General features: G+C 44.2%; 3 protein-coding genes across 9 annotated transcripts; 1 reads left to right on the top strand and 2 right to left on the bottom strand.

The window, feature by feature from the left end:
• Positions 1-112: 112 nt before the first annotated feature.
• nhsl1a (NHS-like 1a) lies at positions 113-21,868 on the bottom strand. 7 transcript variants are annotated; one of them, XM_017309541.2, is made up of 10 exons: positions 16,494-18,266; positions 11,603-11,713; positions 11,059-11,189; positions 10,596-10,670; positions 10,230-10,437; positions 8,908-9,395; positions 4,766-8,822; positions 2,899-2,986; positions 2,758-2,805; positions 2,293-2,381 (listed from the first exon to the last, which is right to left on the bottom strand). In XM_017309541.2, the coding sequence occupies exons 1-9, from the start codon at positions 17,134-17,136 to the stop codon at positions 2,781-2,783; spliced, it is 5,826 nt and encodes a 1,941-aa protein (XP_017165030.1). In that variant the 5' UTR covers positions 17,137-18,266; the 3' UTR covers positions 2,293-2,381; positions 2,758-2,780. The 7 variants fall into 7 exon arrangements, with proteins under 7 accessions (XP_017165035.1, XP_017165036.1, XP_017165014.1 ...); XM_017309546.2 differs by lacking the exons at positions 2,758-2,805; positions 16,494-18,266 and adding an exon at positions 21,753-21,868 and having other exon boundaries at positions 113-2,381; XM_017309547.2 differs by lacking the exons at positions 2,758-2,805; positions 16,494-18,266 and adding an exon at positions 20,271-20,361 and having other exon boundaries at positions 113-2,381.
• Positions 21,779-23,710, top strand: LOC145553985 (uncharacterized). Its single transcript, XM_081613202.1, has 2 exons — positions 21,779-22,739; positions 22,825-23,710. Exons 1-2 carry the CDS (start codon positions 21,779-21,781, stop codon positions 23,184-23,186), a joined length of 1,323 nt encoding a protein of 440 aa, XP_081469328.1. The 3' UTR covers positions 23,187-23,710.
• Positions 23,439-27,613, bottom strand: fbxo3 (F-box protein 3). The gene is made up of 12 exons (XM_008397960.3): positions 27,467-27,613; positions 26,249-26,338; positions 26,008-26,171; positions 25,823-25,937; positions 25,550-25,754; positions 25,424-25,469; positions 25,274-25,358; positions 24,792-24,914; positions 24,602-24,717; positions 24,423-24,530; positions 24,264-24,346; positions 23,439-24,175 (listed from the first exon to the last, which is right to left on the bottom strand). The coding sequence occupies exons 1-12, from the start codon at positions 27,556-27,558 to the stop codon at positions 24,044-24,046; spliced, it is 1,359 nt and encodes a 452-aa protein (XP_008396182.1). The 5' UTR covers positions 27,559-27,613; the 3' UTR covers positions 23,439-24,043.
• Positions 27,614-27,661: the final 48 nt, after the last annotated feature.

Below are 27,661 nucleotides of genomic sequence, written 5' to 3'. Positions count from 1 at the left end.
TGTAGACAGGATGGAAGTGGACGGGATAACAAAGAAAATATATGCAAAAAAAACCATAATGATGAAAACAAGAGTTTATAGAACTGATGTTTCAGGAATGATGAGACGAATACAGAGTTTTTTTCTTTATTGCTTCAGTAATATGTCTTCTTACATATAAACTCTTCTTTCTAGACACCTTCAGTTCCCATCTCTTTGTTTTACTTCACAGTGCTTCCTTCCTTTCTAAACTGTTTTTTACATTTATTACATCCAACCTGCTTTAACATTCACACTGAAGGAACAAACGAGTCCCCAAACTGAACAGCAGCACATCCTTTTAGCCATTAAATGTCTTTTTTCCACTTTGTCTAGTTCTGGAGAGTCAAACAGACTCTTACTTACTGAGATGCTACAAATACGAAATCAGGTAAAAACATGAAAACAAGATAAGAAAGAGCCAAACAGGTTATTTACAGAAAACAAATATTATCGCATTCATTTCGGTCGTCTTAATAGAGGAAAGCAGGTTTAGAAATATTTCAACCTGTAAAAACCCAAATCAAACCAGAAACACGAATTACAGCATCTCACTTAAAAATATGTTTTTTTCTAATCCAAACAAAGTTAAAGTGGAATCATTTCCATATAGTTCAGTGAAACTGTTAGAAACATGATGTATAAAAAAGACTAAAACATTCATAGTACATGATTTATGCCTCCTAGTGTAGAGAAATAAAAACTTTACAGCTAGCTGTCCTCAAAATCAAAGATAATAGATTTATAACTGACTCCAGGTTAGTAAATATGGGTATTTAAAGATTAATGTTGACTTTGTGCAGCTTTGTACTTTTATACTGTAAACAAGAAAAGTTCAGGAGAAATGTTAGTGAACCTCTAATCTCATGTATGAACTGTACAACTGGAGATAAAACTGGATTTAAAAGTGTGACATCATCGCAAGATAAGATAAACATCCAGCAGTAAAACTAAAATCAGTGGAAACTGTAAACAATATTAAAAAGTAAATCAGGCAGATAAAGTCCAACATTTAAACAGAGTTCCTAGTGGAGAGTCCGACTAAGAAGATGCTCCGAAAAGAAACTGGGTTTCTCACCATTTTCATCAAATTCCCAGAACTGTAAAGAGGCAAAGTTACAATTGTAAAATGAGTATTGCTTTGAGTTTATTCAGGAAAAATGGTAGTCATACTTCAAAGCTTTTGCACTTGCGCCCCTGCAAGCTAACTATCAGTTAGCCACTGCTTTACTGATAAGCTTTCAAATATAACTAAGTTATTTTGAGTGAACTTTTAAATGTCACAAAAAAGACAATACAAGTTTGATGTGTTTCCATCAACCAGGCTGAAGCTTAATTTAGTCAGATGTTGATGTATGCATGGCTGTAATAATCAGAAAGTTGAGGTTGCTAGCTAGCGCGGACTTTAAAAATATTTCTGGTTTGGTGCCTCTGGTAAGGCACAGACCCACCAGGGGATGGGAGTGTTCACTACGTCTGATCTTTCCTTCTCCACTTTAGAGCATTAACTCAACAAGCGAGTGTTATTGAGGAAGTTATTAAGAATTTTACGTCAACTGTTTCTAATGCAATACTTAAAAAAAATGTTGATGAAACAAGGCTAATGAGAGTTTGGGTTCTGGAGGAATTCAGTCCACGGTCATGAGGGGACCCATAAGGGCTGGAACCAGGCTTATATGGGAGGCTTCAGTCTAATCAGTCCAGGTAGATCCACACTTTTCAGAGCTGCTTTCATCTGTAAACGTGTCGGTTAAGAAGCCTCCACCATGCTCAGACTGGATTCTCTTCCAACTAAAATCTCCCCATCTTCCTCCTCATCTTCCCCTTCCAAGATGGCGGTCATGGGGGCGGCGAAGAGGCGGCAGCGTCCGGCGAACCGTCGGCTGCTGGAGCAAGGGGGAGTGAGGGAGCGAGGTTGCATGTGGGAGGAGGAGAAGACGAGGACGGGTGAGGAAGAGGTGAGCAGCATCAGATCCCGGCGCCTCCAGCCAAACATCATGGAGAGCGCGCAGGGAGATAACGGAGGGGCGTTCACAGTCAGAAAGCTGCTGGACCTCCCATCATCCAATGGGTCAGAGGTCAGGGGAGGAGGAGGCGTCTTCTGAGGATCAACAGGAGGTGGAAACTGACCGACACAAAGGCGCTCTACTGCCGAGATCCTGGAAGACGCCTCGACTCGACTGCCCTTCTTCAGCAGGAGAGCCTTAAAACTCTCACTCCTGGCTGACCTGGGGTTCCTGAACCCTGCTGCCCTGGTCAGGCGGGGTTTAGTGGGAGTCTCTGGAGGGGAAGAGGAGGAGGATGAAGAGTAGGACAGAGGGAGTTCTCCAAAGTCTCTTCTTCCAAGCATCTTTCGCTTCGATCTGAGAAAATTAGACAAGAAGCACCAGTTAGATCCTTGTGTACGGTCAGTTTGAGAAGATGTTTGATTTGGCCAAATACTTTTCACAACTACTGGACTAAATCACATCAGTTGCCTCTTAATGAGGTTAATGTGCTTCAGCCAACCAGATTTAAAGTGTCAGATCTCTGGGAGGAAGCCTAACTGGAGTGTAAGGGTCAGAGGGAATGAAGGCAGCAAGGAAACAAGATAGGAGACAGATGGACCTTCAAAGAGAAAGGTTATTGATGTACATATTTAGGTAACAAGGGTTGATTTCACTTTTCAGTGCTTCGTTACAGGAATCAGGACTTGGAACTGCACCATCTACATATTTACTGCCCAGTTCGAAGGTTTACCTGCAACCTGATTACCGACATGTTCATGCGGCGCCTTCCCATACTGCACTGCTCCAGAGGCAGAGGAAGGGATCAAGCAGATGTGAGGATGTGTATTGTCGGTTGTTAAAATACCAGAACTCAGTATCAACTGAAGTCTACCTGTGGATGATGGTGAACAGATCCTCTGTAGTTCGAGGACGACCGGAGACCAACATCTGATCCGCCGAAACGTTGACAAACACATCGTCTGAAAAACAAATGATCAATTCTCTTTTATTAAGTCTAAAATAGACTTGATAAGAACAACCAGTTTATCACTGAGTTTTCCAATGGTGTATCACTTAAGGAGAACCGTCAAAACTAGAACATTTAGACACAACAAATGACAGTAAACCTAAACAGTGAGGGCGAGTAGTTTCCAGGTTGAGTTGATCATGAGTTGAGTTGACCCTATACATAAGTTTTTGATAAATCCATATGTTGAAATAGGACAAGTTGATTCATGACTATGGGCAATAACCAAGTGGCAAGAGCCACTTGGTTCATGGACACAGAAAACTTGAAGACTAAAGCCAATAATGTAGACTGATTTTGGGGTCACTGCTAAGTATGTACTCTTACTGTATGACACTACTGCTGCTGTTTTAGATTATGCTTGGCTCAATGCTAGTCGTACAGTGCACAACTAGCAAAGCACACACATCCAATATTGGGTTCTAACCAGGGATGAAAGTAGTTTTAAATTCTTGGGGGTACTATGACAAAATATATTTATATATATATAACTGTTTCTTTGTGTGCTTTGGAATTTCTGTGCTGATTAATGTTTTTGCGAAGCGATAAAAGCTGGTAGCTCTTGAATTGCTACAAAATAAAGCTGTATTTCCTTCAGCCTACTGGCTGCAATGTTGACACATTGAGATGCCATGAGACCTAAATTCTGAACATCATGGCATGGAGTGCATCCCAGTTTTCCATGTCTGGCATATAACCATTAATTTTAGCTTTTAAACTGGTTCTATTGATCCTGTGTCCAGACAGAGGGATAATCAGTAGCCCAGCATCATGACCTGTTCTGAATATCCTGCAGCTTCCACTTCTCTTCCTAACATGGCGCCTCCTCACCCTGACTCTCATACTGACAGGAGAAACGACAGAGCTCTATCAGGTTAAAGCTCATCTTCTGAAGTTGGGATGTTTTTCCTCCAACAGGTTCCAGAGGAATGACCTCAATCCAGAGGTTGGACTGGATTTTATTTCAATGTCATTTGTTAATGTTAGCTTATCATTTTTAACAGTGGAGCTATAAAGGTTTAAAAAGGTAATTATTTTTGGAGAAAGACTAATCAACATTAATATTTCCACTAAATAAGAAGCAAAAAAAATTGAGAGGAAAAGCCTCTCAGACTCTGAGCTCAAATCAAGATGTCAGAGCAGTAAAACTATTATTTTTAAATTAGACAATTTAATTTCACATAATTATCAGGTAGAAGCCATTTGTTTGTTAAATACTTAAACATATTTACCGTGTTTGATGTTTGTTGTGAATGATGTATATATAGCCTACTCACAAAGAACAAGGTAATTAGTCCAAGTTTGTCGTTTATTGAACGCTCAGAAACTACAGCGGCTGTGATGAGCCACAGCAAAGGTGTACCCAAGAAAGGACTCATAAGGGGTATTAGTACCCCTGCGTATTAGGGGTACTGCGCAGTACCCCTAATACTGCGTATTAGTATTAGGGGTACTAATACGCAGTACCCCTAATACTGCGTATTAGGGGTACTGCGTATTAGTACCCCTAATACGCAGGGGTACTAAGAAGAGGAGGAGGACGATGATGACGATGAGTACCCTGCCGTACCCCCTTACTTTCACCCTGGTTCTAACCCTTGGAAGTTGGTCATAATTCTATAAATTCATTAATTCTATCCAAAAAGTTAATTTTCTCAAGGCTCTGATGAGAATAAGCTGAAGAGTCCAGCATTGCCTCATCTTTACTGTAACCAAAATGTCTGCAACTCACCATCTGAAGACCTGCTAGCCTCCTTGGCCTCATCACTTTGGGGCTCTTCCTTTCCTGGTTCCTCCTCTTCATCTGGTTCTTTGATCAGGAGGTCTGGCAGTGATAGCTCCCCCTGCAGGCTCTCAGTTGACAGCAAACTGCTGAGGGAAAACCTGCTCTGACCAATCAGAGTGTACGAGCTTTCAGAGTCACTCGTCTCTTGGTTGCAAACTTTGAATTTCCTTCGCCTGTCGACCCTTTCTGTTATTACATCTGGGTCATCCTCTGATGATGATGAAGATGATGAAGAAGAGGAGGAGGACGATGATGACGATGAGGGAGAGGGCTCCATTTTTGGTGACATCATCAACAACTTTCGGCCTGGCCGCCTCTTCCTCACTCTCCTGGATTTACCTTTTTTGTTGGATGACGTCATCATCATCATGACTGTTTTCTTCCTCTCCTTGTCTTCCACTCTACCTTCCTCTTCCTCATCTTCATCTTCAGCAAGTGAGGACTTCATAAACCTCTTGTTGTTGGTTATCTCCTCATCCTGCTGCCTTGTCCCAATGATCCTACCAAAACGAGGCTCAGCCACCGCAGACTGAATTGCTTCTGTCCAGGTAGAAGTAGTTTTACGGACCCCTGAGGGACCCATCCCCACTGATGGGGACCCTGAAGAGTGATGAGTCTCATAGACATCAATCATTTGTGATGAGCTGCAGGATTTGTTGTAAGTATTACCAGCTCTAGTTTCTAAGGTGCTTCTGGTTTCCATTGCGGTCTGAGTTTCTAAAGTATTACCAGTTGCTGAAGTCCCTTTGAGTTTCTCTCCAGTGTGTTTGGATGCAAAAGCTGGTTTTACTGTTTTGGGAGAGGTCAACGAAGGATCTGGCTTCTTTTGCAAAATCTGTGGCTTCTGCCTTTGAGGAGAACTAGCAGGTGAGTTTCTTGAGTTCACCGAGCATCCTGGTATTTCTGAATTGCCAGAGGCGTTTGTCAAGTGCTTTGGCGATGGCATGTTGCTAAATGTATGGGACTGTGTGTTAAAGAAATCTGAAGTGTTAGGTCTAGGGCAGGACTCTATGATACGCCCAGGGCTACTTGGCCCTCCTGGTCCTCTTCTAGGCTTTGGGGATGTCAAGGGACCCAGAATGCCAAGATCAGGCTTCTTAGGGGGGACAGGTTTCTCTGGGGAGTACAGCTTCCTTGGACTGCTTGACCAAACATCCCTATTATTGTTTTTCACATCAGTCTTATTCTGTATTTCTGATTTATTTTCATTTCTTTCATATTCGTTTATCTTTTCTGTTACGTTGGTCTTCTTTTCTCTCAATCTCTTTATATGCTTTGCAAAGTCTGCTTCTGAGGAAGGTTGCTCTAATGGAGGATTCTGGATATTATTATTCATGCAACATGTGTCATCATCATCAGGACACATTTTTACCCATGGACTGTCAAGACTGGAGACATTCACACTCGCCACAGGGGGACACATGTCTGAATCATTATTCTGTTGCCCATTGACCTGGACATTTTGTGTGATTTCTTTGTTAAGCTTAAAGTCCTGGTCTTTCTCGCTTACTGAGCTGCCTTGTTGTCTTTGAAGCTTCGCATCACCTGACTCTGCAGTGGAAATCCCACTCTCACTTTTCATTGGGTCTTTGCAATACAGTTCTGTCTGTTTTACTTCAGTACTGACTCGGCTATTGCTGTTGGCTAATAATGGACATGTGTCATTGCCAGCTGTATTACAGGTAGCCTGTTTTGCTCCAGGTGGAGACACGTCTGCATCAGCATTGGAGAGACAATCAAGAAAGGACTCATTTAATACATCAAAGTCTGGTTGAGTCTCTTCCATCTGGTTACCGTTAGTTAGCAACACACTAACTTCAGTGTGAAGTTGGCTGTCAGTTGGGTCATGTTCGGTTTGCTGTACTGCCTGGTTTTTGACCGAGCGGAGTTTGACACACTGCAAAGCTTGAGGGGTGATCAGATGAGAGTGGGGCCTTGGAGATGTGCTTGGACTTGATGGGAGAAAGGAAAAGAAGGAAGGTTCAGAGAGAGCAGGTGATGGAGGAGAAGATGGCGGAGGAGGGGAGTCGACTATGTCAGATAATTCAAAAGATGGTTGAGAAGGTTGGCAGGGTGGCGATGGATCAAAATGGGATGGTACAGACGAGCCCAGAGAGTGATGTGAGGTCTGCCTCACAGCATAAGAATAGGGAGGAGGAGGAGGCCGGGTGGGGATAGGTAGTGGAGGAGGAGGTAGAGATAAAGGTGGGAGACTGTTGGGAAGTGGAAGAGACTTGGTAAAAGACGGAGGAACATGGAGGCAAAATTCAGGCTTTGAAGGAGTTGTAAGTGGTGAAGGAGGAGAAGAAGAGGGAGACTGTAGAGGAGGTGGAGGGGTAGAAGTGAAAGCTGGAGAGACAGAGAGGCAGAACCCAGGGATTGTAGGAGAAGACTGTGGAAGAGGAGGTGGTGGTGGTGGAGGAGGAGGATGCGGAAGACAAGGAGCACGAAGGCAAAACTCAGGGACTGGAAAAGTGGACTGTGGGAGTGGAGGGGGAGGAAGAGGAGGTGGAGGAGGAAGTAGATCAGGAGTTGTAAGGCAGAACTTAGAAGCAGGGGGAGCGGATTGTGGAAGAGGAGGAGGAGGAGGAAGAAGATCAGGAGTTGGAAGGCAGAACTTGGAAGCAGGGGGAGCAGATTGTGGAAGAGGAAGAGGAGGAGGAGGAGGGAGAAGTGATTGCCTGGCTAAAGAGTCAGATGAGGTGTAGGAGGAGAGAGAGGAGGAGGAGGAAAATGAGGAAGAGAGAAGTGATGACTTCCTCTGTGGAACTGGAGGCTTTGGCTTCCCTTTTCCTCGAGACCTGGTCCTGGGGAGGGAAGAGGCTGTGGGGGAAAATGGTAAGGTTGAAGAGCATGAGGTAAAGAAAGGGGAGGTTGGAGGAAGGGAAAATGCTCCTGGGCTTGCTGTAAGAGGGGAGGAAGGATTGTGGGGTGAAGAGACTGGAGTTCCAGGACTGGGAGTGTTAGACTGGCTGGAGTAACCACTGGATGGAGAGGCAAGGCGCTGAAGCCCAGCAACAGAGGAGTCAGGTGGATGGTTGAGAGAGAGTTTCAGATCTTTATCCTCTGAACTTGGATTTCCTGGGCTAAGCACTTGGCAGTATTTGGGGCTCACTGGGTTGGCACTGGAAGAGTCGGAGTGAGTGGAAGTTGCCTTCTGGGAGTTTGGACTTAAAGGTTCGAAGGTTGTGACTGTCCCACAGTTCAGACCACTCTGACGTCTTTTTGCATTGCTCCTGGGTACCCAGGGGTCAGGGAAGGTCTGAGGAGATGATTTAGGTGTGTGCAAGGTGCTGCGATCCACACGAGGACTCCGGTCAGGACGTGGGCTTGTTGTTGAACGCGAGGCCTTGCTGCGACCTGGCCGGCGCCTCAAGGAGTCGGAGCGCAGAGGTGGGGGAGGTGGGCGCTTGGACTTGCGTAGGGAGATGCTGCGTGTCATAGAGCGAGAGTAGAACGCTGAAGTGCTGGACTTCCTTTTCTCCCGGTTCAGCAAGGGAGATGAAGACATCTTCTCTGAACAAAGGGAAGTGTTGTCAATACAGAGAGGGGTGGAGCGACCAGAAGAAAGAAGTGGTTCACAGTTCCAGCCTTCTTCAGAGACACATCTTGTGTCCTGGGTGATACCGCTGTGGATGCTGGAGGTAGGAGAAAGAGGCCTGTAGCTCCAGCTTTCCCCACTGCAGGAGTCACCATCAGAGAAGTTTTGGGCATTTTGCTGGGTCATGGTCTGATCGGCCAGAGCCTGGTAACTAAACTGAGACACAGAATCAGCGATGCTTGAAGAGGAGAGGTAGTGAGAAGAGCAGTCATTTAAAGGCCTATCACTGGGATAAGACCACTCTGATTGCAATTGGCTGGGGGTGTCAGAGATGCAGGAGTTGACAGGAGAAGAAGGAAAACAAGACGACGAGGAAGAAGGAGACTGGGGTATGACTCTGGCATTAGGGTCATAGGGCAACAATGGCTGGAAATCACTTGGGAAACTTTGCTGATCCTGTGACTGCAGAGAAAACGACAAGAAAAGAGACACAAACTTTAACTTGGCTATGGTAAATTCAGCGTGGCACTATTTTTCTTGGACTGACCTGGCTGTAAGATGAGGAAGCACTGAGTGTCCTGTAGGTGGTGCTGTTAAAGCTGACTTCCGAACTCAGAGAGGAGTTGGTGGGAATACGGGGGAGGCTGTTGATCTCAGAGGAAGACGAGTGACAGGAGTTGGGCTGCTTGCCAACATTTGGTGAGGCGGTCAGGGAGGCCATGAGGCTGGACATGCCCTCACCCTTTGGGGCTCTGATTCTCCTGGAGGTAGACGGTTCCTCCTTTCTGTCTCTTTCACTCTCCTCCATGGCCTCCTCCATGCTGTTTTGCTGATGTGAGGAGGAGGATGAGGAAGGAAGTCGACCCACTGTTGAGTACTGACCAGGTAGATTCACTGGAACAGAGGGCTTGGGGATGACATCGTCCAATATTGCAGAAACGGTTTTACGGCGGCTCAGTTTATTAGGTCTTCGGTTTAACGAGTCTCCATTAGAGATTGTTCTTCGAAAACTGGCCTGTCGGTCAAAACTCTCACCTTAAAGGCAAATAAACAACAAATTACTCCATCTTTGGAGTTTAGGCAACAGATTACAAACAAATCAGAATACTTTGTTACACTAAATAAATCAAACTATTACAGGAAAACTGCTTCTTTCCCTTTAAGATGATGGACTACTTGTTTTTAGGACTCAAGAATAACTGGTTTGATTTAGGAATAAAAAATCTTTAGTTTGGTTGAAGATCTTAAATCTTTTTGGTAAGAATGTCTGAAACATTCTTTTAAAGTTCTCATATTTTTTTAAATAAAAACTTCATATTTGCTTTAGTCTAATAAATAAATGATTCGGCTTAATAAATAAAACTACTTGGTCACATTACGGTGTTGCACAATTGTTAGGACTGTTGCCTTGCTACATGGTTGCTACATGGTTGTTTGTCCTGTGTGTCTAAATGTCTCTAAGCTGAATAAGAGGTCTTTATGTGGTAAAAAAAAAAAAGAAAGTAAAATCTTTGGTTAGAATGAGGAATTCAAAACAATTTAAATAGAAAAAGGTTGTAGTTTTGAGAAAATTGTGAAATTAGCTTAAAAAATGTTTTGTTTTTCCTACTTAATGTTCAAAAGTGAAGCTGATGTGGAGTATGATCAAAACATAAGCAAGATATTTTTCTGGACCAGTTGCTAATTCACCAATGGCATTGCTAGCAGTTAAAGTATAAATCTTTTTGTAAATTAAAATGAATATAATAAATCTAAAAGAATGTCACATCAGGTTTAAGGACTAACTTGAGTCACAAACAAATGTCAAACCATCTTTAGAGGCTGCAACATCACAGATTGAGTCAAACCCAGAGGTTCTGGTCTCTGTACCCGTCACGTTGATAGGAACTATATCAGCTGCGACGGCCTCCGCCTGCTGCCTCATCTTCTCTTCCGGCGTTGGAAGGCGCTGAAGAGGCTCCGTTTCGAATCCATCATCCCAGCAGGACGAGAGACTGATGGGATTCAGGACCAGTGGGGTCATGGGTCGCGGGTTGGGGAGGAAGAACTTCTCATCTTCATCTGAAGACGCTGAAGACTGACAATAAAAAAAACAAGGTTTAATTTACAGCTCAGCTCAACTAGAAACAGTTTAATTCCAGTTTTTATGCTTTAGGGTTTAAATGTCGGCTAGCAGGGAGTTAAAGGTACGACTGACTATCTAAACTAATTTTATTAAGTCTGGTCCCTGTTTACCTTTCTCCTCCAAAATGAAAACTTGAAACAAACTGAAAAGCAAGACTGAGAGAAAAAGTCCAAGACTCTGGACCTCTGAGAGGAGGAGAGATGAGTGAGACAAAGAGGACAAAAAAAACAAAACGATTAGTCATCTGGATGCAGCAAGAACAATGGAAATGCCTCAGTTTGACCAGCAGGTGGCTGCAGAAGACTTCACCTCTCTGCAAATCTTCACAACTGCAGAGTAAATGAAGGGTTAATTAAGCTTTTCAATCCTTTAAAATGAAATAATGTCACAGCAGCAAAGTCTCTGGATGAATAATTAATGGATGTGTTTCTGTTTATGAGGCTTCATATAAAATAATCCCAGCTGGATTATAATCTGCAGTGTGTAGTCATCGCTTCATGACTCATTAGGCCGCCGTTTCTGTACGGTCGCTTCAGCCTCATTAATATTCATGAGTCACTGACACCATCTCACCATCGCTCTGCCTCTGCTCCGCCAGCCTCTGTTAGCGCCGCCCTCTGATTGGTCCAGACCGCACAGTGGAGCAAAGGTGGGACTTGGTGGGCGGTGCTTGAAGCAGTCATGCTGAGTCAGCCCGTTGTAAGCTGTGGACAGACAGAAAGAAAAGGAAGAGCCAATCAGCAGGTAGACCTGCTACTGCTGGCTGTGAAGACGAGCAGTGCTGCAGCTGCTGCGATGCAGTCTGCAGCAGAGCAGTGCTGCAGCAGAGTGCGCCACTGCAGTCCAACTGCAACACTCATTTCTTCACTCGCGTGTCTGCAGATCAATACCTTTTCATTTAAAGATCATAAAATCTGATTCAAAGCTTCCAGGGAAGAGAAAACTACAACCGATCAATTTATTTCTCTGCGTTGTAAAGCATAAAAACATTTTATTTTAACTCAAAGCAGAAAGACTAATCATTTAAAGTGATCAGTGTGCTCTCTGTAGTTTTGTCTCTGTCCTTGTTCTCGTCTCTCCTCTCCATCTGGTCAGACTACAGCAGTATTCATCTCACCTCGCAGGTCATCAGCGCTGCCCGACCGCCGTTTCCCAGGAATGAAGCGCAGACCCTGTGGAGGCTTCTGGGTACTGTAGTGAACGGACCATTTGTTGTCCCTGTCCCCGGCTGCAGAGACAAAGACAAAGACGGACAGAGACAGAATAATCACTATGAGGTTTTCTGTGCTTAATCTCGTTTCAGCAGATTTCCTCTCACACCGAGACGGTTGATGATGGAAGTTGCAGCTCTCAGCAGCGTCAAGGTGACCCCGGCTCTCTGCTTCAGGGGCTTTTAACTTGAAGGAAAGGCCGTCTGACTTCCAGGGGGAATCAGTGGACAGATGTGTGGACAGATGTCCCATTTAACTCTCAGTTTCTGTAAATCGGAGCCAGAACGCTGGCATATAAAGACAGACGACCATTTAAATGGTCACAGGTTTGTGAACTCCTAAAACATTTTGGTTTTATTTGCAACATGAATAAACTCAATCAGGAGATCAAATACTGAATAATAAAACTCGTAAAAACGAGATTTATCGTCTTAAAACCGACTTCTGCATTCAGACCAGAAAACGTCTCTGTTCGTCTGGAGACGACACAGTAAGTCCTCGTCTGTCAAATCAAGTTTTGACCTTTGACACGTGATGTCACGCTCTTCAGAAAGCAGTCCACTCCGCCATGATGAACGCCAAAACAATCACGTTAACTACTGTACAGCTTGACAGTTTATAGCCTAAAATCACTTTAATTTATTTGATTTCACTGAAGACAGGAACGAAAACTAAACTTTTAATTTTATCGTAAACGTTCTGATGAGGAACAAAGACGACGATGGAGAAAAAGCCGCCAGGACGGGCAGCTCTCGGTGCTGATTGGCTGAAGACCGTAGCTATTAGCATCATCAAGCTTCTGTGGTAGCGCTAAAATGGTTTCCATGGTAATCTGAGGATTCAGTTTGGCTTTACTGACGTTTAGATAATCAAAACACTGAATGTTTCACAAGAACTTAAAAGTGTCAATTATATAGTTACTACTGGTTAAAATGTTCAAATATTGGGTCATCATGGATCAATCGCCTCTTATTTCTATGGTAGCCAGTAAAACCCTCTGGTACCGTCCAGAACATCTCCTGAGGGTCCGGTTCCCCCAACACAGCAGATTCTCTACAGATGAAATGTTTCCAAGCAAACGAACATAAAACAGTGAAGTTCTGGTTGGAGTCACTGAGGATGAGCAGAGCAAACCAATAAACCGGTTTACCGATCAATAATCAATCAATCACCTACTGTCAGTCATTCACAGGTCATAAGAAAAGAAATCTGAACACAGATCAAACTGTCGACCTCAACTATGTTTGATTCAATGCAAAAACCCAACAGCCAATCACAGAGCAGGATGATATGAGGTCATCTTCAGAGATCCATAACTGATATCTATTGATTCTGACTGACCCAGTTTCTGATCCTCAGCGCTGCGTCTCCTACCTGTGGTCCTGGTGAGGAATCTGAGGACGGATTTGATGGTGGCTCCGATCAGAACCATGACGACGCCACACAGCCTCTCACACACACACACACACACACACACACTCCTGCGGCTGCAGCAGCAGCAGTAATGCAGCTCCACTCGCTGCGACGCCGCTCTCCTCCCACTCCTCTCTTTCTCTCTCTCTTTTTCTCTCTCGTTCGCCCCCAGCCTCTTTCTCCCTCTCTCACTTCCACACACACACACACACCTGCCACGCTGGCAGGACGCCAACACACGTGCGCGCCCTTCAGGAGCCACCAGGTGATGAAGGTTACCTCCAGACGCTGCAGGAACGTGTTGCTTTGAAGATGAAGGGGAAGTGGCTGTTTGTGGGTCTGATGTGAAACATTTTATCTTTTATTCTCTGTGTTCTGGTGTCGCTGGGAGGACAATCCATCCGCAGGGTATAGAGGAAAAATCCAGGAAATAATGAGCCGAGTTCTGCATCGGCTGAGTGATAAAAGGCCTCATTATGTCTCGTTTCATGAATCCTTCATGTTTTATTCTGTCACTTTGAAGCTCTTAAAGCAGCTGGATGTTTGTAGGGTTTGTGTTGCTTTAATGCCTTTTTCAACCTCAACGTGTTTATTGGGAATATGTAGATTCTATAAAATATTTAATGGAACATTTTTCAGTTTAGTTCAGATGGTTGATGCCTCCTTTGTATCGTTTTTGCTCTTCTGTCCTTTTTTATTTCCCTGCAGTTCAATCTTTGTTTTTCCTCGTCGTTCTGTCCTTTTTAGCATTTTTCCTACCATCTTTTTGACGCTATATTGTGTCTGTAGTTCCTTTGTCGTGTTTTATTTTCAGTATTGACTTTACTCCATGCTTCAAGGTGGTAAAAGCTGAAGCATGACCAGTTTGTCCACAGAATTTGTAGATTACAGATGATTTTTATGCATCTTTAATGAAACCTCTTGGTCTTGGTGTAACATTTTCCAATGTAAGTCAAGCCACTGAGAGTTTAAAGTCTCTGAAGAGAAGAGATATTTAACTCTAAATGGTTTTTGTTTACTGTTCTGTGAGAATCATCAGCTGATGGTGAAGCAGATACCAAACTGGACTTTAAGGTTCTGAAACACCAGCAGCTGAACCGTCCTTCAGCTCTGTCCTCCATAATTAGTTTTAGTGGTTAATTGGGTTCACCTCCATCACCAGAGCCAAACTGGGACAGTTCCAGTTGGTAAATGTGTCGACAATGTGGAGCAGCTAATTACAGTGTTCAAGGCTGACGGCCTCCCTGTCTGTTCATCTCCATCTCCTCACTGTTGTAATTAGTTTCAATAATTAGACACCAAGTAGGGCAAATTATCTCACTGTTATATTTAGAACCAAGCGGCTCAATCAGGACCGTCACCATTAAGAAAGCCAGGAAAGACGGGCGGGAATCAGGAAATACTGAAAAATCAATTATTTACATTCGTAAGTTTCTTGAAGATGTTGAAAGTGACAGAATTATGTTTGGTTCACATGCAAAATATTAAAATGGTGAATAAACACGTCTAAAATCAGATTTTAGATCGGAGCGGTTCCAACGTTCTTCCAACTGGATCAGATCACCAGGAATAAATCGTAAGATTATCTACAGCAGGGGTGTCCAAATGTTTTATCATGGGGGCCAAGATTAAAATTGTAAATTTAAAAGTAGTCGGCCAAAAAATTTAATAAAAAAAATCTACCAATAATAAAGCAAAAAGTGTAACCTGATATTTATTATAGATCTAAAACTTGATATTTATATAACGGTGCATCAGATAGAAAAAGTGAGTAAATTTATAGATTAATCAGGTTTTTTGAAGAAAATTCCTATTAATATAAAAATAGACTTCTTTCTAGAAAATTTCTGAAATTGTTCTCAAAATTTCAGAGTTTTTAGGCAAAAATGCACTACTTTGTTTTCTCCTAAAAAGCCTCTAATACACTGTAGCAGATTTTGCCTGTTTTCTGTATTAAAATGAAAATATCTAGTTTTCTTTTTTTTGGGCTCGATTGAATAAACTATTTTCAGTAATAAGATCAGGATTTGGGTCACTTTGTTTCTAAACAGTTGTTATATTTCGACAAGTTTATGAAAGAATAAGAGCTGATTTGGGAGCAGAAAAGTCTCCTGGTTTTACCGTTTATTTAAACTTGGTTATAAAAAACATAAATAATTTGTGTATTTGTGTTTTAATGTGTAACAAAATCATTAACCTGATTATAAATTAAATGTGTCCAGTCTCAGAATGACTACCAACACAACGGTTTAACAAACTCTAAAATCCTCCAATGTGGTTGAATTGAATCAACTCTCCAAAGATCATTTGTCACAGCAGTGAACCAGTTATTTTAGGGAGAAATGACTTTTTCCTGAGTCAACATGGCTGACGGAGGTGAAGCTGCCAGGTAGCAGCTGCTGCAGACATACGGGCCGTTCATCTGCTGGAACAGGAATTAGCCTGTAGCTTAGCATATGGAGCTGCTGCTAATCCATGAACACAAATACACACAGAGCAGATTACACACACAGAGGAGGTCATTAGGAGAAACACAGGGAGCTGGTTGTGCTACGAGTTATCTGAGAAGAACAAGACCTGTGATGCATTATTGATCTGAGAGAGAGACAGAGAGAGAGAGACAGAGAGAGAGTGAGACACAGGAAAGTAAAAGGCCTATTGGGGCCAAACAGAGGAAAACCCAGATAATCCTCATTTAAAGAACCTCCATCGGCTCTGCTGAGGAGAAGCAGCATCAAATATTAATGGCTTTGAAACAGTTTGAATAACAGAAAATGGAAATGAGAAGAAATGGAAACTTAATTTCTTGAACTGCAAGAACTGCAGCGAGTGTCTGTTCTAGTTATTTAGTTAGACTCTTGGTTTAATTATAGTTTTAAGGTTGAATTCTCATTAGTCTTGTTCTAGCTGAGAACAGGAAATCGAACCCAAAACGTGAACTCTGGTCCGTCTACAAACCTCCCTCTGGGTTCGGTTGAAGTGAACCCTGGTGCTGATCGATATGTGAACACCAAGTGGACCGCAGACCGCTCCAAAAGCAGGAAGCATGCTACAGCGCAGGGCATTCTGGGTAAATGCAACCAAAGCTAACATGCTAGCAGGAGAAATGACTTGTGGTGAAAAGAAGACAACCACTAAAATCTGATGCCTCCATTTTTGTTTCCATAAGAAAGTTGTGCTCAGAGGTTTTCATGTCATTTCCTTCAGTGGTTCTTGATGCAGCGCCCCCACAGGTGAGGAGGGGAACAGGTTTTAAAGGGTTTGGTTGGTTTGACTCAGAACAGAGAGAAAAAGAACCGCAGCAGCTGGAAATTGGACAAATGTTGCCATTTTGAACCTCTAGCTGGTGTAAAATGAGAACATTGTCCAGGCTGGGAGCCGTACCTTTCTGGAGAAGCGGTGTGGTCGACAAGGCTTCCTGCTTTGAGCCTTTCCCCTGGCGACGTCGGAACCAAAGACATCTGGTCTTGCGCCTCTTAGTGGGCTGGTAGCGGTACTGCGGTGGCACCTCTGGTTCCTTTGGAGGGTTTGTGACGCCCAACAGGTTGGGGGCAGGAAGGGTGTAGCCGGGGCGGGGCTCTGGGGACGGGGGGCAGGAACTGGTCCGGCGCCGATGGCTGAGGATGGGGCAGGAGGGGCGCGGCACCTGCAGGGGTGAGGTCTGACTTTTCCCACATGACTCAGGGGAGAAGAAGAGTTTCCCATGAGCCTCCAGTGGAAGGGAAGGGTGAACATGCTGCCGCGGTGGGAGGAGCCAGGGGTTTCCCTGAAGGTGAGGTGGGAGGGGCTTCCTGTCACCTGAAGGCGGCGCCGGCCTGGCGTTCAGCCCCATCATGGCCCTCTGCTGCTGGTAGATCTTGGCGCTGAGCAGGCGCCGCCTCAGGCTGCCCTCCGTCTTCGGCTGCAGGGCGGCCATCTTGCGCGGAAGAAGCTCATCACGCTCTTCGTCGGGTCCGCCGTTCCAGCAGTGTGATGACGCTCCAGGCCCCGCCCCCTCGCCGCCCAGACAGTCAACGTAAGAAATCATCCTGTCTGATTGGCTAGATGGAGAACGAAGCCTGATTCATGAAACGTCTCATGATATCAGTACCAAACTAGATCCACTGTTAGCTTAACACAAAGCGTTCATGAAACAATGTTTCCAAAACCGGGCGAAACTATTTTTCTCCTATCTAAGTTGAAGAAAGACATCAATTCTAAAACTGTAGCACTTCAAATTAAAAGCCTTTAACTTGTTTAATCTTGCAGAGGAAAGTAAATCGGTCATCCTGCATGTAGCAACTATTTAATTCTACAGTTGAAGCTGAAAATGAGTCAAAGGAGATTCTTCAGAGTAAATCCAGAAAGTTCCTCGAAGCCTTTCCCACAACAGTGAAAATAAATTCAGGTTTTTCAGATTAAAAGAAGGATTTCCAGATGTCTGACCACCTTTTCTGATCAAAAACGACCAAAAAAACGTCCAGATTTAGAGTGAAACTCGGCAGCTTCTTCTCATTCCTTCACAGAACAAAACAAACATCCCAAACCTTCGTCTCCTCCAGAAACCAGCCTGCGCTCTGCCTGCGCTCTGCAGTTTTAATCTGCTAACAGGGATTATCCAGGTCTGCAGATGGCCAGAGTCAACAGGTTTCTACCTCCACATGTTCCTGGCTCATTCCTGACCCTCCAGAAACCAGAAGGCGGCATCTGCCAGGTGAGCTGCAGCTCAGAGCCGCTGACATGCCGCCTCTTTCCTTTGGTGAAAAGAAGAGCATCAAAACAAAGTCTGACAGGAGGACAAGTTCAAACATGGATTAATCCTCCACTGAAAATAGACCCTGGAGTTTAGAGACGCTGAAAACATCCATCAGCCGTTTAGTCAAACAGTCACTGAACTAAAAACAACTAAAGTAAGAGTTCAGTTTTTACAGTAGCAACAAAACAATTCAACTGAAGCAGAAACAATACATATAAAGACATGGAAGAGTATTCACACCCCTCTCTATGGATCACATTCCCTACTAGAGCATCTTCCTATAAACAACCAAGCAAAGGATGTGGATTAGCAGCTGATGTCATCAGGACATTAATGTGGAACAAATGTTGAGTCGTTAGCATGTTAGCATGAAACCATCAGTCTGAGGCGTCCTGCTACTGGAAACTCATAATACATCAATGATGGACAAACACAGGAACGAGAAGCAAAATTAAATATGTTTTGCTGAATGTTTACCAAAAAAAAAAATCGGTTTTTTATTTACTTATTTAGCCAAAAAGGCTCCGTTTACAGACACAAATACAGAAAAACTTCAACTCTGCAGCTCAAAAAACAGCTGAACTTGCCGTTGCGTGAGAGAATCCATCAGGATTAAACCTGCAGCAGCTCTGAAAGTGAAAACTGAGGATCTGTCAGGTGATGTTTTTTAATGACACTGAAGAGGAAACAAGTGGAGCAGCAGAGAGGTGAAAGACGCTCCTCCAGGCGAACATTAAATCATCCCAGAGCCGAGCGCAGCAGAACAGAAACCAAACAGAGAAAAAGACCAGTTCACGTCACATCGGTTTGATTATCGGCTGATTGATCATCTGACTGACTCCGTCCATCAGCTGGTTCTGTCTGCTCTCATACTGACAGAATAATCCAGTTTCTGGAAGTCAGACTCTGTTTTTATCTGGTTTATTACAGCTGAGTCCATTTCCACTCAGTCATGACTTCAAAGATAAGCTGATAAAAACAGGAAATTACAGTAAAACGTCCTGCAGTCAACAGGAAGCTGTCGACTTTTTAAAACCCCTTCAGAACTAAAATTGGACTTTAACGTGACTGTATGCCGTTTCTATGACTTCTTAATTTTATGTTTTTATGATCTGAAGCACTTTGAACTGCCATGTTGCTGAACTGCACAGTACAAATAAATTCAACTGATTGATTAAAGGCTGATTCCTGTAACTGGATCTGACACTGGATTTGGTGATGCAGTTTTTTTCTTGTTACAGAAGCTAAAAGAGACAAATCTGCACGAACTAGAAACTTTGCTTTTCTTCCGACCTCTTCATCAAAAACTTCCAGGAAGTTCTAGGCAGAAGAATGGATTTTAATTTTAGCTTTGAAAAAGTGGAAACGCCAAGATAGATAAGACTTTCCTCCAGTTTTTGACCTGATTATTCCTCCATAGAAAGTTTTCCTGACCCAGTTTAACTGAATCCAGTTTAAATGGAAATATTATTGAATCCAACTTAATTTATTCTCCATTTTCATTGTCAGTTAAAGCTAGTGATGTCATTTACCAATTTCTCCATCTCTATTGTTTACTTTCCCATATTACTGGATATGAATTGGATCCATTTGTGCAGCGAAGTTCATTTATAACTCTCATTTAATGTAGATGCAAACATGTTTCACTTATAGCTTAACTAAATAATGAGCTGCTGAAAATCCATCTCAGAATGTAAATACGTAAAATAACTCCAATTAGACAGAAAGCTGCAAAATATTCACACTTATAAGACACTTTCCTATAAGTAAAATAATTTACCAGTGAAACTAGAACCCTTGTATTAATATTAAAGAAATATTTAGCTCCTATAAGTGGCTGAAATAGAAACTGGACCAAAATACTTTGTAAGATTTTGTGTTTTTGCAGTGCAGGAAACAAAACAAAGCAAAAAAAAAATGTCAGACATGAGAACCAAAGATGAAAAGTTATGCTTGTCAAGAGGATAAAATGCTGTTATTCGCTGGAGAGGAGAATAAAAAAAAAGAGAGAAAAAATACAAAAACAGATTCTGGAGAAGAAACTAAGATCTGAAAGACGAACAAAAGTCCAGGCAAAAAAACTCCAACGGACTAAAGTTAGAGCAGAACCAGGTTTATTCTGCCTGGTGCAGCTGCAGCCGCTCTGTGGGTGTGTGTGTGTGTGTGAGAGAAGCTGAATGGGATGTTTCGGCCTGCCTCGACAGGCCGCCGCTCATTAAACACACAAACACACTCACAGCGGCTGACACACAGCAGAGAGAAGAACCCATAGACCGACCAACCGCCACCAGAACCAACGCGACTCTGAGGAGCATCATGGCGGTAACCATGGCAACGGCAGTTCAAAGCGCTGCAGCAGCACTTTGTTGCCTCCATTAGCCGCAGCGCTACACTGTCAGAAAGAGAATGAAACAATGCAGTCTCACCTTTAAAGCAGAGCATGTTCACCTCACTCCGTGTGTGTGTGAATCCAAGCAAAGACAGAATGAAAACACAAGTCCTCCCTCTGGCTCTCTCTCCTCCTCCATCCCTCCACAATAAAAGCCTCCATTTAGTAACAGCTCGCTGTCAGTTTGTGCAAAACAAGGACAGAAACGACACAAAGAAAGTTGACAGAAATAGAAACAAACTGCGACTTTAATAAAATGGATTGATTCGTTTTATGATCATATCTAAACTCCAAACAAAGTTGGATTCTTTACAATCTGTTTCCAGCTGCAAACTTTTCATCTGACTAAAAAACACAAATAAAACTAAAATCCTCCTGAAGACAAACTGCTTCCTGTTAATCACATAACAGGTTTTATTATTTTAATGTTTGTCATTTCCAATTAAAAATTGTTTCATGTTTTTGACGTTTTTTTAATTCATTTGAATTGACTGAAAGAAATAGAAAGATATTTAATCCATTCTCAGCAGTAAGTCGGTCACTCTTGTTGCATTTCTCCAAGTTCAATAAAGTAGTTAAAAGTACTACTAAGTACTAAGTACTAAAATTATTATAATTTGAATAATTTTAATCAATTTTTTTTATTTAATGAAATTAAATAATATTATGGTTTATTATTTTGAATTAGTTTTATGTAAAAATCTCAGACTAATGTTACATAAAGATGTAATGAGCTAATAATATTAGGCAATAAACTCAAGTAGTAATGTAGAAGTAAAACCCAGACATGTAGATATATAATTAAAGCACTTATAAAGGATTTAAATGACACAAAGTTAGCAGAGAGAATTTAATTAACTTATTAATTATATTTCATTAAATGACGGAATTGAAGATGAGTTAAACCTCAGTCCAGTTGGTGGCGGTAATACAAAAAGACTGTAAGATGAAAATAAACTCTATAGAAGAAGACGAAGACGTCGGAGATCTCGCGATGTTTGAGTTCTGTTCTGTGATTGGCTGCGCAGGAAGTAAATACAGCAGCGCATCAGGTAACCCTCGGTGGGTTGAAAACAGAAATTTGTCTTCAAACCAGTGAAAGCTAATCCTCTATACTGGTTTCACTGGTCTAACGCAGTCAAATAAAGGCAGAAGCGCGGAGAGGTGGGTAAAAACCGGGTTTAAGGGGATGGTTTTAACGGCTGTTGGCATGTTAGCTTAGCATAGCTCCATTGGTCCTGTACCGTTATTACATTGTAGTCACATCACCGGGATTCATTTAATGGAAAAATAAACATAAACCATTAAAAAATGAGGTGGTTCAGCTATAAAATGATAAATTAGTTCTTTTAACTTAAAGGACTAACCATATATGGTGTGAAGCTTCTTTAAGGTGCTCCCTGATTGAAAACAAAACCTCCTACTTATGAATTAATTAATTAATATGATGCTAATAATGACATTAATTTAACTGCGTTGGTCATTTCTGATTAAATACTGAAGTTTGTGGTTATAATACCTCTATGATGGTGTCTCCTAGCAACCATGTCCGTCTTCATCCATACCCGAGGCGAGGCGGGCGGCGGGGTGGCCGCCCACCTCCGGTGCCCTCACTGCGGCCAGCTGTCCAAGAGCCACGCCCAGCAGCTGGCCCACCTGGCAGCGTCACACCCCACCTGCCTGGATGACGTGGCCGTGGGTCGCCTTGGCAACATCCTGATGTACCAGAGCAGCGCGAGACTCTTCCACTGCTCTGAGTGTTTCCACACCTGCAAGGACTTCAGCAAACTGTACAAACACATCATCGCCAGACACTGCATGATGGAGAAGGAGAAAGAGGGAGGAAGAGGAGGAGGGGAGGCACAGGAAGCAGAGGAGGTGGAAGGAGGGAAGGATGAAGAAAAGCTGGAGGGTCTGAAAAGAAAGAGGAGCAGTGATGAAGAGGAGGGCAGTCCTGAAAGTAAAAAGAAGTGTGGAGAGAAAGCAGCTGCTGAAAGGAAGCAGGGTGAGGAAGAGGAGGGAAAGACGAAGAGTGAGGAGAAAAAGGAGGTAAGGAAGAACGAGGAGAAAGAGGAGATGAGGAAGAGTGAGGAGGAAGAGGGGAAGAAGAAGAATGAGGAGGGGAAGAAGAAAAGTGAGAAGGAGGAGGGGAAGAGAAAGAGTGAGGAAGAGGAGCAGCGTGAGGGGAAGGTCGGTGAGGAAGAGAAGCAGTACGTTCTGACGTTCGACGGCGCTCTGTTCCACTGCAAGATCTGTGGCTGGAGCCACAGGCAGCGCTCCGTCTCCGTCAGCCACATCGTTCGCAAACACGAGATCCCCAAGAGCTACGCCAGCCACGCCCTAGCCAAGAGCCGGCAGCTGCAGACGGGCCGGGCCGAGGAGGAGGACGGCGCCGGGATGAGCGAGGAGCTGATGAAGGAGGAGATGGAGGTGGCGGCGCGGTGGGTGGGCTCCGTCTCCCACCGCTTCGTCTGCCTCGTCTGCAACTGGAAGAGCAAACTGAAAGGTTAGCCAGCTTGGATATTTTTCCAGATGTTTCAGCCTCTGGATCAGAACCGGGTCGTCTCACCCTCTCCCTTTGCTCCCTGCAGGCTTCGTTCTGACCCACGTAGAGCGCCACCATGAGGTGGAGCGGCCGTACCGCTGCAGCTCCTGCCCCCAGAGCTTCTTCCTGCCCAGCCGGCTGCAGCAGCACGCCCGCACCGCCCACCGGCCCGGCCGCTACGCCTGTCCCTTCTGCTGGTTCCGCTCCGAGGTCCTGGGCGGCTTCAGGAGGCACTGCAGCCGCTGCAGCGCCCGCGAGGAGGAGGAACTGCCGGGGGAGGAGGAGGAGGAAGAGGAGGAGAGAAAGGAGCCGGAGCAGGAGGAGAGGAAGGAGACCAGAGGGATGAGGAGGCGCAGGAGTCTGGGGAGGGGGATGGAGGAGGAAGAGCTGGAGGAGGAGGATGACTAACGAAATAAACTAGAAAAATCTAAATTTTCTATAAAAACTCTGTGAGCTGAATGTTTCTGGTGAGAAATGTGGAAGCATTTGAAGTCGACCGTAGAAGAAATAAACAGAAGCAGCAGAATAAAATAAAATCTTGCAAAACGCCTATAGAAAAACTGCAGAAGAGAGAAAACCTTCAACAATCCCACACAAAGAAAATTAAACATTAGTACAGATCAGAAACGGCTAAACTTCAAGGTCACAGCAGAACTCAGATTCACACAATCTGTTTTTATTGAACCCAAACATAAAAACTCAACTCTGCATTCACCTAAAACAGAAGCAGAACAATTCGCAGACAGCAGCAACACTCCAACCCAAAAGCTCATCAAAATCATCACAGAGATCAAAATCACCAATTTAATCTGTCCTGACCCAGATTCTCACCTGAAAATGTAACTTCTACTGAGGGTTTTAAACTTTTTACTCTTATTTATGTAACAAATCAAACAACTCAGGAAAAAAAAAGAAGAAAAAAAAAAAACAAATGAAGCTGTAATCCCAGGTTTAACCACCAGATGGCAGATCAAACCCGTTCTCTAAACAACAGGAAACATCTGAAGAGATCAGCTTCCCTGTCTGCTGCCTGGCAGGATGAGGAATGTTTTGATTGGTTTGTAAGATGAGATGAAAAACCTCTGCAGCCCTGAAGCATCGTTTCTTCTTCTTCAACCTAAATCTGGTCAATCAGAAAAACTAAAACAGAAGAAAAGAGCTCGTCCTACTCTGATGCAGTTTGGCAACTGGAAGTTCAAGTGATTCAGTTTCAGTTTATGGCTCTGCGGCCATTAGCGTTAGCGGCCGTTAGCTTTAGCGGCGGTTCAGGTGAACTTGGGACACCGCGAGCTGTCCAGGCTGGACATGTTGATGCCTCTCAGAGCACCAAACCTTCCTCTGCTGTCATTGTCGTCTTCATCGTCGCTGTAGGGAGCCGTGTGGCTGGTCGAAGCTTTCTGTTCACAGAAATAAAAGCAGAGAAGAAGAGCGTCAGCTGGTCCAGACTAAAGGAAGAGGAGACAGATGGCGGGACAGGTGTCTTACAGATGGAGATTCCGGCTCTCTGTAGGGAGGACAGACCATGTGGAAGCGAGGAATGGCCACCTGGAAAACCTCTTCCTTATTGGCTGGAAGACAAAGAGACATCAGACCCAATACACTGTCTGTGTGTGTGTGTGTGTGTGAGGAGCAACAGAGCGCCACCTAGGTTGTGGAAGGTGTAGTGACCCTCCATGAACTCCGACGGCGTGGAGAAGGTGGTGCAGCTGGCGTACTCGTGCACTTTGCCAGGCGTCATGACCGGGAACTCCCCTGCACACACACAGGACACACTCAGGTCCAGGACTGGTCCAATCAGAGCGCAGCAGGAGGGCGGGGCTTACCAACCACACCCGGACCCGCAACCTCCTCCACGTTTCCGTCGGAGGTGGTGATCCTCCAGTAGCGGCTGTCCAGCTGACACGCTGCGTCTGGTGAGGCAGTTCTGGACATCTCTATCCTGCAGACAGACGGGTCGAACCATTAGAACCCCATCAGAACCGGGCCCGGGTCTGCGCGCTGAGGTGGCGCTACCTGATGCGGTACGTGAAGAAGAAGTGCGGCGGGTGGACGGAGGACAGCTCCGGCAGGAAGGAGGTGGAGACGGAGACGGAGATGTCGCCGGTGGTCGCGACGCAACCCTTCTCATGAGAATACCTGCACACCAAACAGAGACGGGTCCACTTTCTACCAGAACTACTACTGACATCTTCTGCTTTACAACAAGGCTAATAACTAGTTCATTAGTCTCATTCATTAATCTCTAAACAAATCAATTATAAAACTGTTTATTGTGCATTAATTAAGAGTGAGAAGTAAATTCTGCTCACCTAAATTTTAAGTGGAGTCGTTTACTAAACATTTCAGACTACCTTGGAAGAACAATGAGGATTTACTAATATATGTTTTAGAATATAGTCTCCTTCTCACTCTTAATTAATTCATAATAACAGTTATAGATGTTAGCCATGTTATAGTGTTTATAGATGAATGGACCACACAGAGGTCAGACTCACCTGAAGATCTGCTCTTTGATGATGGGAAACTCTCCTGTGACGACGTTGTTGACGTAGCTGCTGAACCAGTCCAGGAAGCTGGAGCCTGCAGACAGGAAGAGAGCGTAAACAAAGTCCAGACGCCTCCCAGCTGAGAGGAGAGCAGCTGACCTGTGATGAACATGTCAATGGCCGATGGGTCCTGAGCCGTTTGGTCCTGGAAAACAGAACCAAACCGGGTCATAATTGTCTCTACGCTTTACTGTGAAAGGACAGGCAGACAGGAAGTGTACGCACAGGGCAGGGATAGAAGCTCTCTCCCTGCCGGCGGCCCTCGGCGTCCTCCAGGGCCACATACTGGCTGAGGCCGGTATGGAAGCAGAAGGTGAGCGGCAGCGAGCGCCGCATCCCCTTCCTGTGCTGGAAGCCGCCGGCTGCCGTCTCCACGTCCAGCAGCACCTCGGAGCGGTAGTGGTTGGACAGGGACATGCTGCCCATCAGCCTGGAGACACACACTGGTTAGACTGGGAGGGCTGACCAGAGGGGGCAGGGCTCTGATTGGACACCCACCCTGGGATCACCAGCTTCTGGCCGTTGTGGATCCGGTAGGAGCAGCGGTAATCGTCTGGCAGCTTACAGCCGATCTGCGCCTCGATGTCGTCTAGCTCCGCCTCCGTGGCGCCGTCTGCAACGGAGGCAGTGCTCAGCATGGCAATGGGGGGGAGCATGCAGTGGGCAGCGGTGGGTCGCGTTACCTTTGAGGGAAACGATCATGCGTGGACATCTCTGCTGCAGGAAGCTCTTGAGCTGCTCCCAGGCGTTCTTCAGCTCGGCGTAGTACCGGATGTAGCGACCCAGATCGGCAAAGTAGAGCTTAAAGAGGCCGTACCAGGAGAGGCCACGCTGCAGCCGCTCCGCACTGCGCACATACACACACATACACTTCAGGCTGCTGTTGAGTGAAAACACCTCTGAAGGAAGTGAAGGTGGACCTACTCTGTCAGCAGCCAGTGTTTGCAGCAGTGACGCTTCCACAGTGGGTTGTGTTTGGACAGATCACTGAGCCTCTTGCTGACGTAGCTGCAGCTGCAACAACAAAAGAGGGCGGGGTTATCCAAGTCTGGAAAACACTACTTAAAATTCTCACTTATTACTAATATTAACCGTTTCATCGTGGTAAATATGATTAAACTGTTTGTGAGTCTGTAGTTAAATTCCACTACATTAAGCAGAAAGTTATTATAGAGATGCATTTACCTGAAGAATCAGATCAAAGTCCAACATAAGGGGTGTAAAGGTGGAGTTTTTGTAAACCTTTAGCAGTAAATTGAAAAACTCAGCCTTTCTAATAAGAATAATATGAATCTGATTTCAAAACAATTAAATGATTCAGAAATACTAAATTATTTACCATCTAGAACATTTAAATAATCACTGTATAAACGGTTCAAACATGTACTTTAATAACAAATGTAGAACAAAGAGTTTAAAGAGAAAAATGCATAAAAACAGACACATACAAATTATACTTTGACTAGACCAAACCGACTAACACATGAGCATTTTATAGTAAACAAATAAAACCACAACTTCACCGGAATAGATCTAATATTTTTACTACATGAAGGTAGAAAATCCCTACTTTAAAAGAAACAGCTAGTTGCACTTCAGCTTCTTTTTAGCAACATAAAAAAATATTGCATAAAACAGGTAAAATGAGGCTGATAAAACTTGTTTGTTTCTGACCATGTGCAGGTGGTGGTTTGTTTACTTCCTCTAAGTGAAGTTCTGTGTGCTGATCTGCTGTTAGCAGGTACATAACACTAAATTGTGTATTTCTTGTTTACTTTACATATTCTCTGACATTCTGTTCAGCAGCCTGAATCATCCCAGGAGTGTTTTATTCATCACTTTCTCTGAAGTACACAAGCTACAGCTGTTAGCAGGAAGCTAACTGTAAACAAGATCTTTAGCTTTACTTTTAAAGCTGTTATATCGTCTCAGCCGGGCATTAATGCTTTAATTTTAGTTTTCATTCTATATCCAGAAGCTATGATCAACTGACAGTAATTTTATGCATCATATTTTTGTAGAAATCGAAACAAAAACAGCAGCTAGTTGGAGTGTTAACAAGCCGCTGTTAGCCACTAGCATGCTGTAGCTAGAAAACGACGTCTGATTATCGCTTCCAGTCTGCTTGGTGCTGATACCTACTGGACCAGGTCTCTGAAGCTCAGGTAGGACAGGACGTGGAGCAGCGGGTCCGAGGGGAGCTGGTCCAGCTGCAACTCCGAGGAGGCTGCCATTGTTAGCAGGAGATCTGCTGGAAGCAGCGCTGTTATAACGCCCCCTGCCGGGAGGAGGAGCGGTGGTGATGTTGTGACTCTGGGTTCTGAGTGAAGCGCCAGA

This window comes from Poecilia reticulata, chromosome 2 (genome assembly GCF_904066995.2).
Source record: "Poecilia reticulata chromosome 2, P_reticulata-male-v2, whole genome shotgun sequence".
Lineage (NCBI taxonomy): Eukaryota > Metazoa > Chordata > Actinopteri > Cyprinodontiformes > Poeciliidae > Poecilia > Poecilia reticulata.
This window is presented reverse-complemented; position numbering and strand designations above follow the sequence as displayed.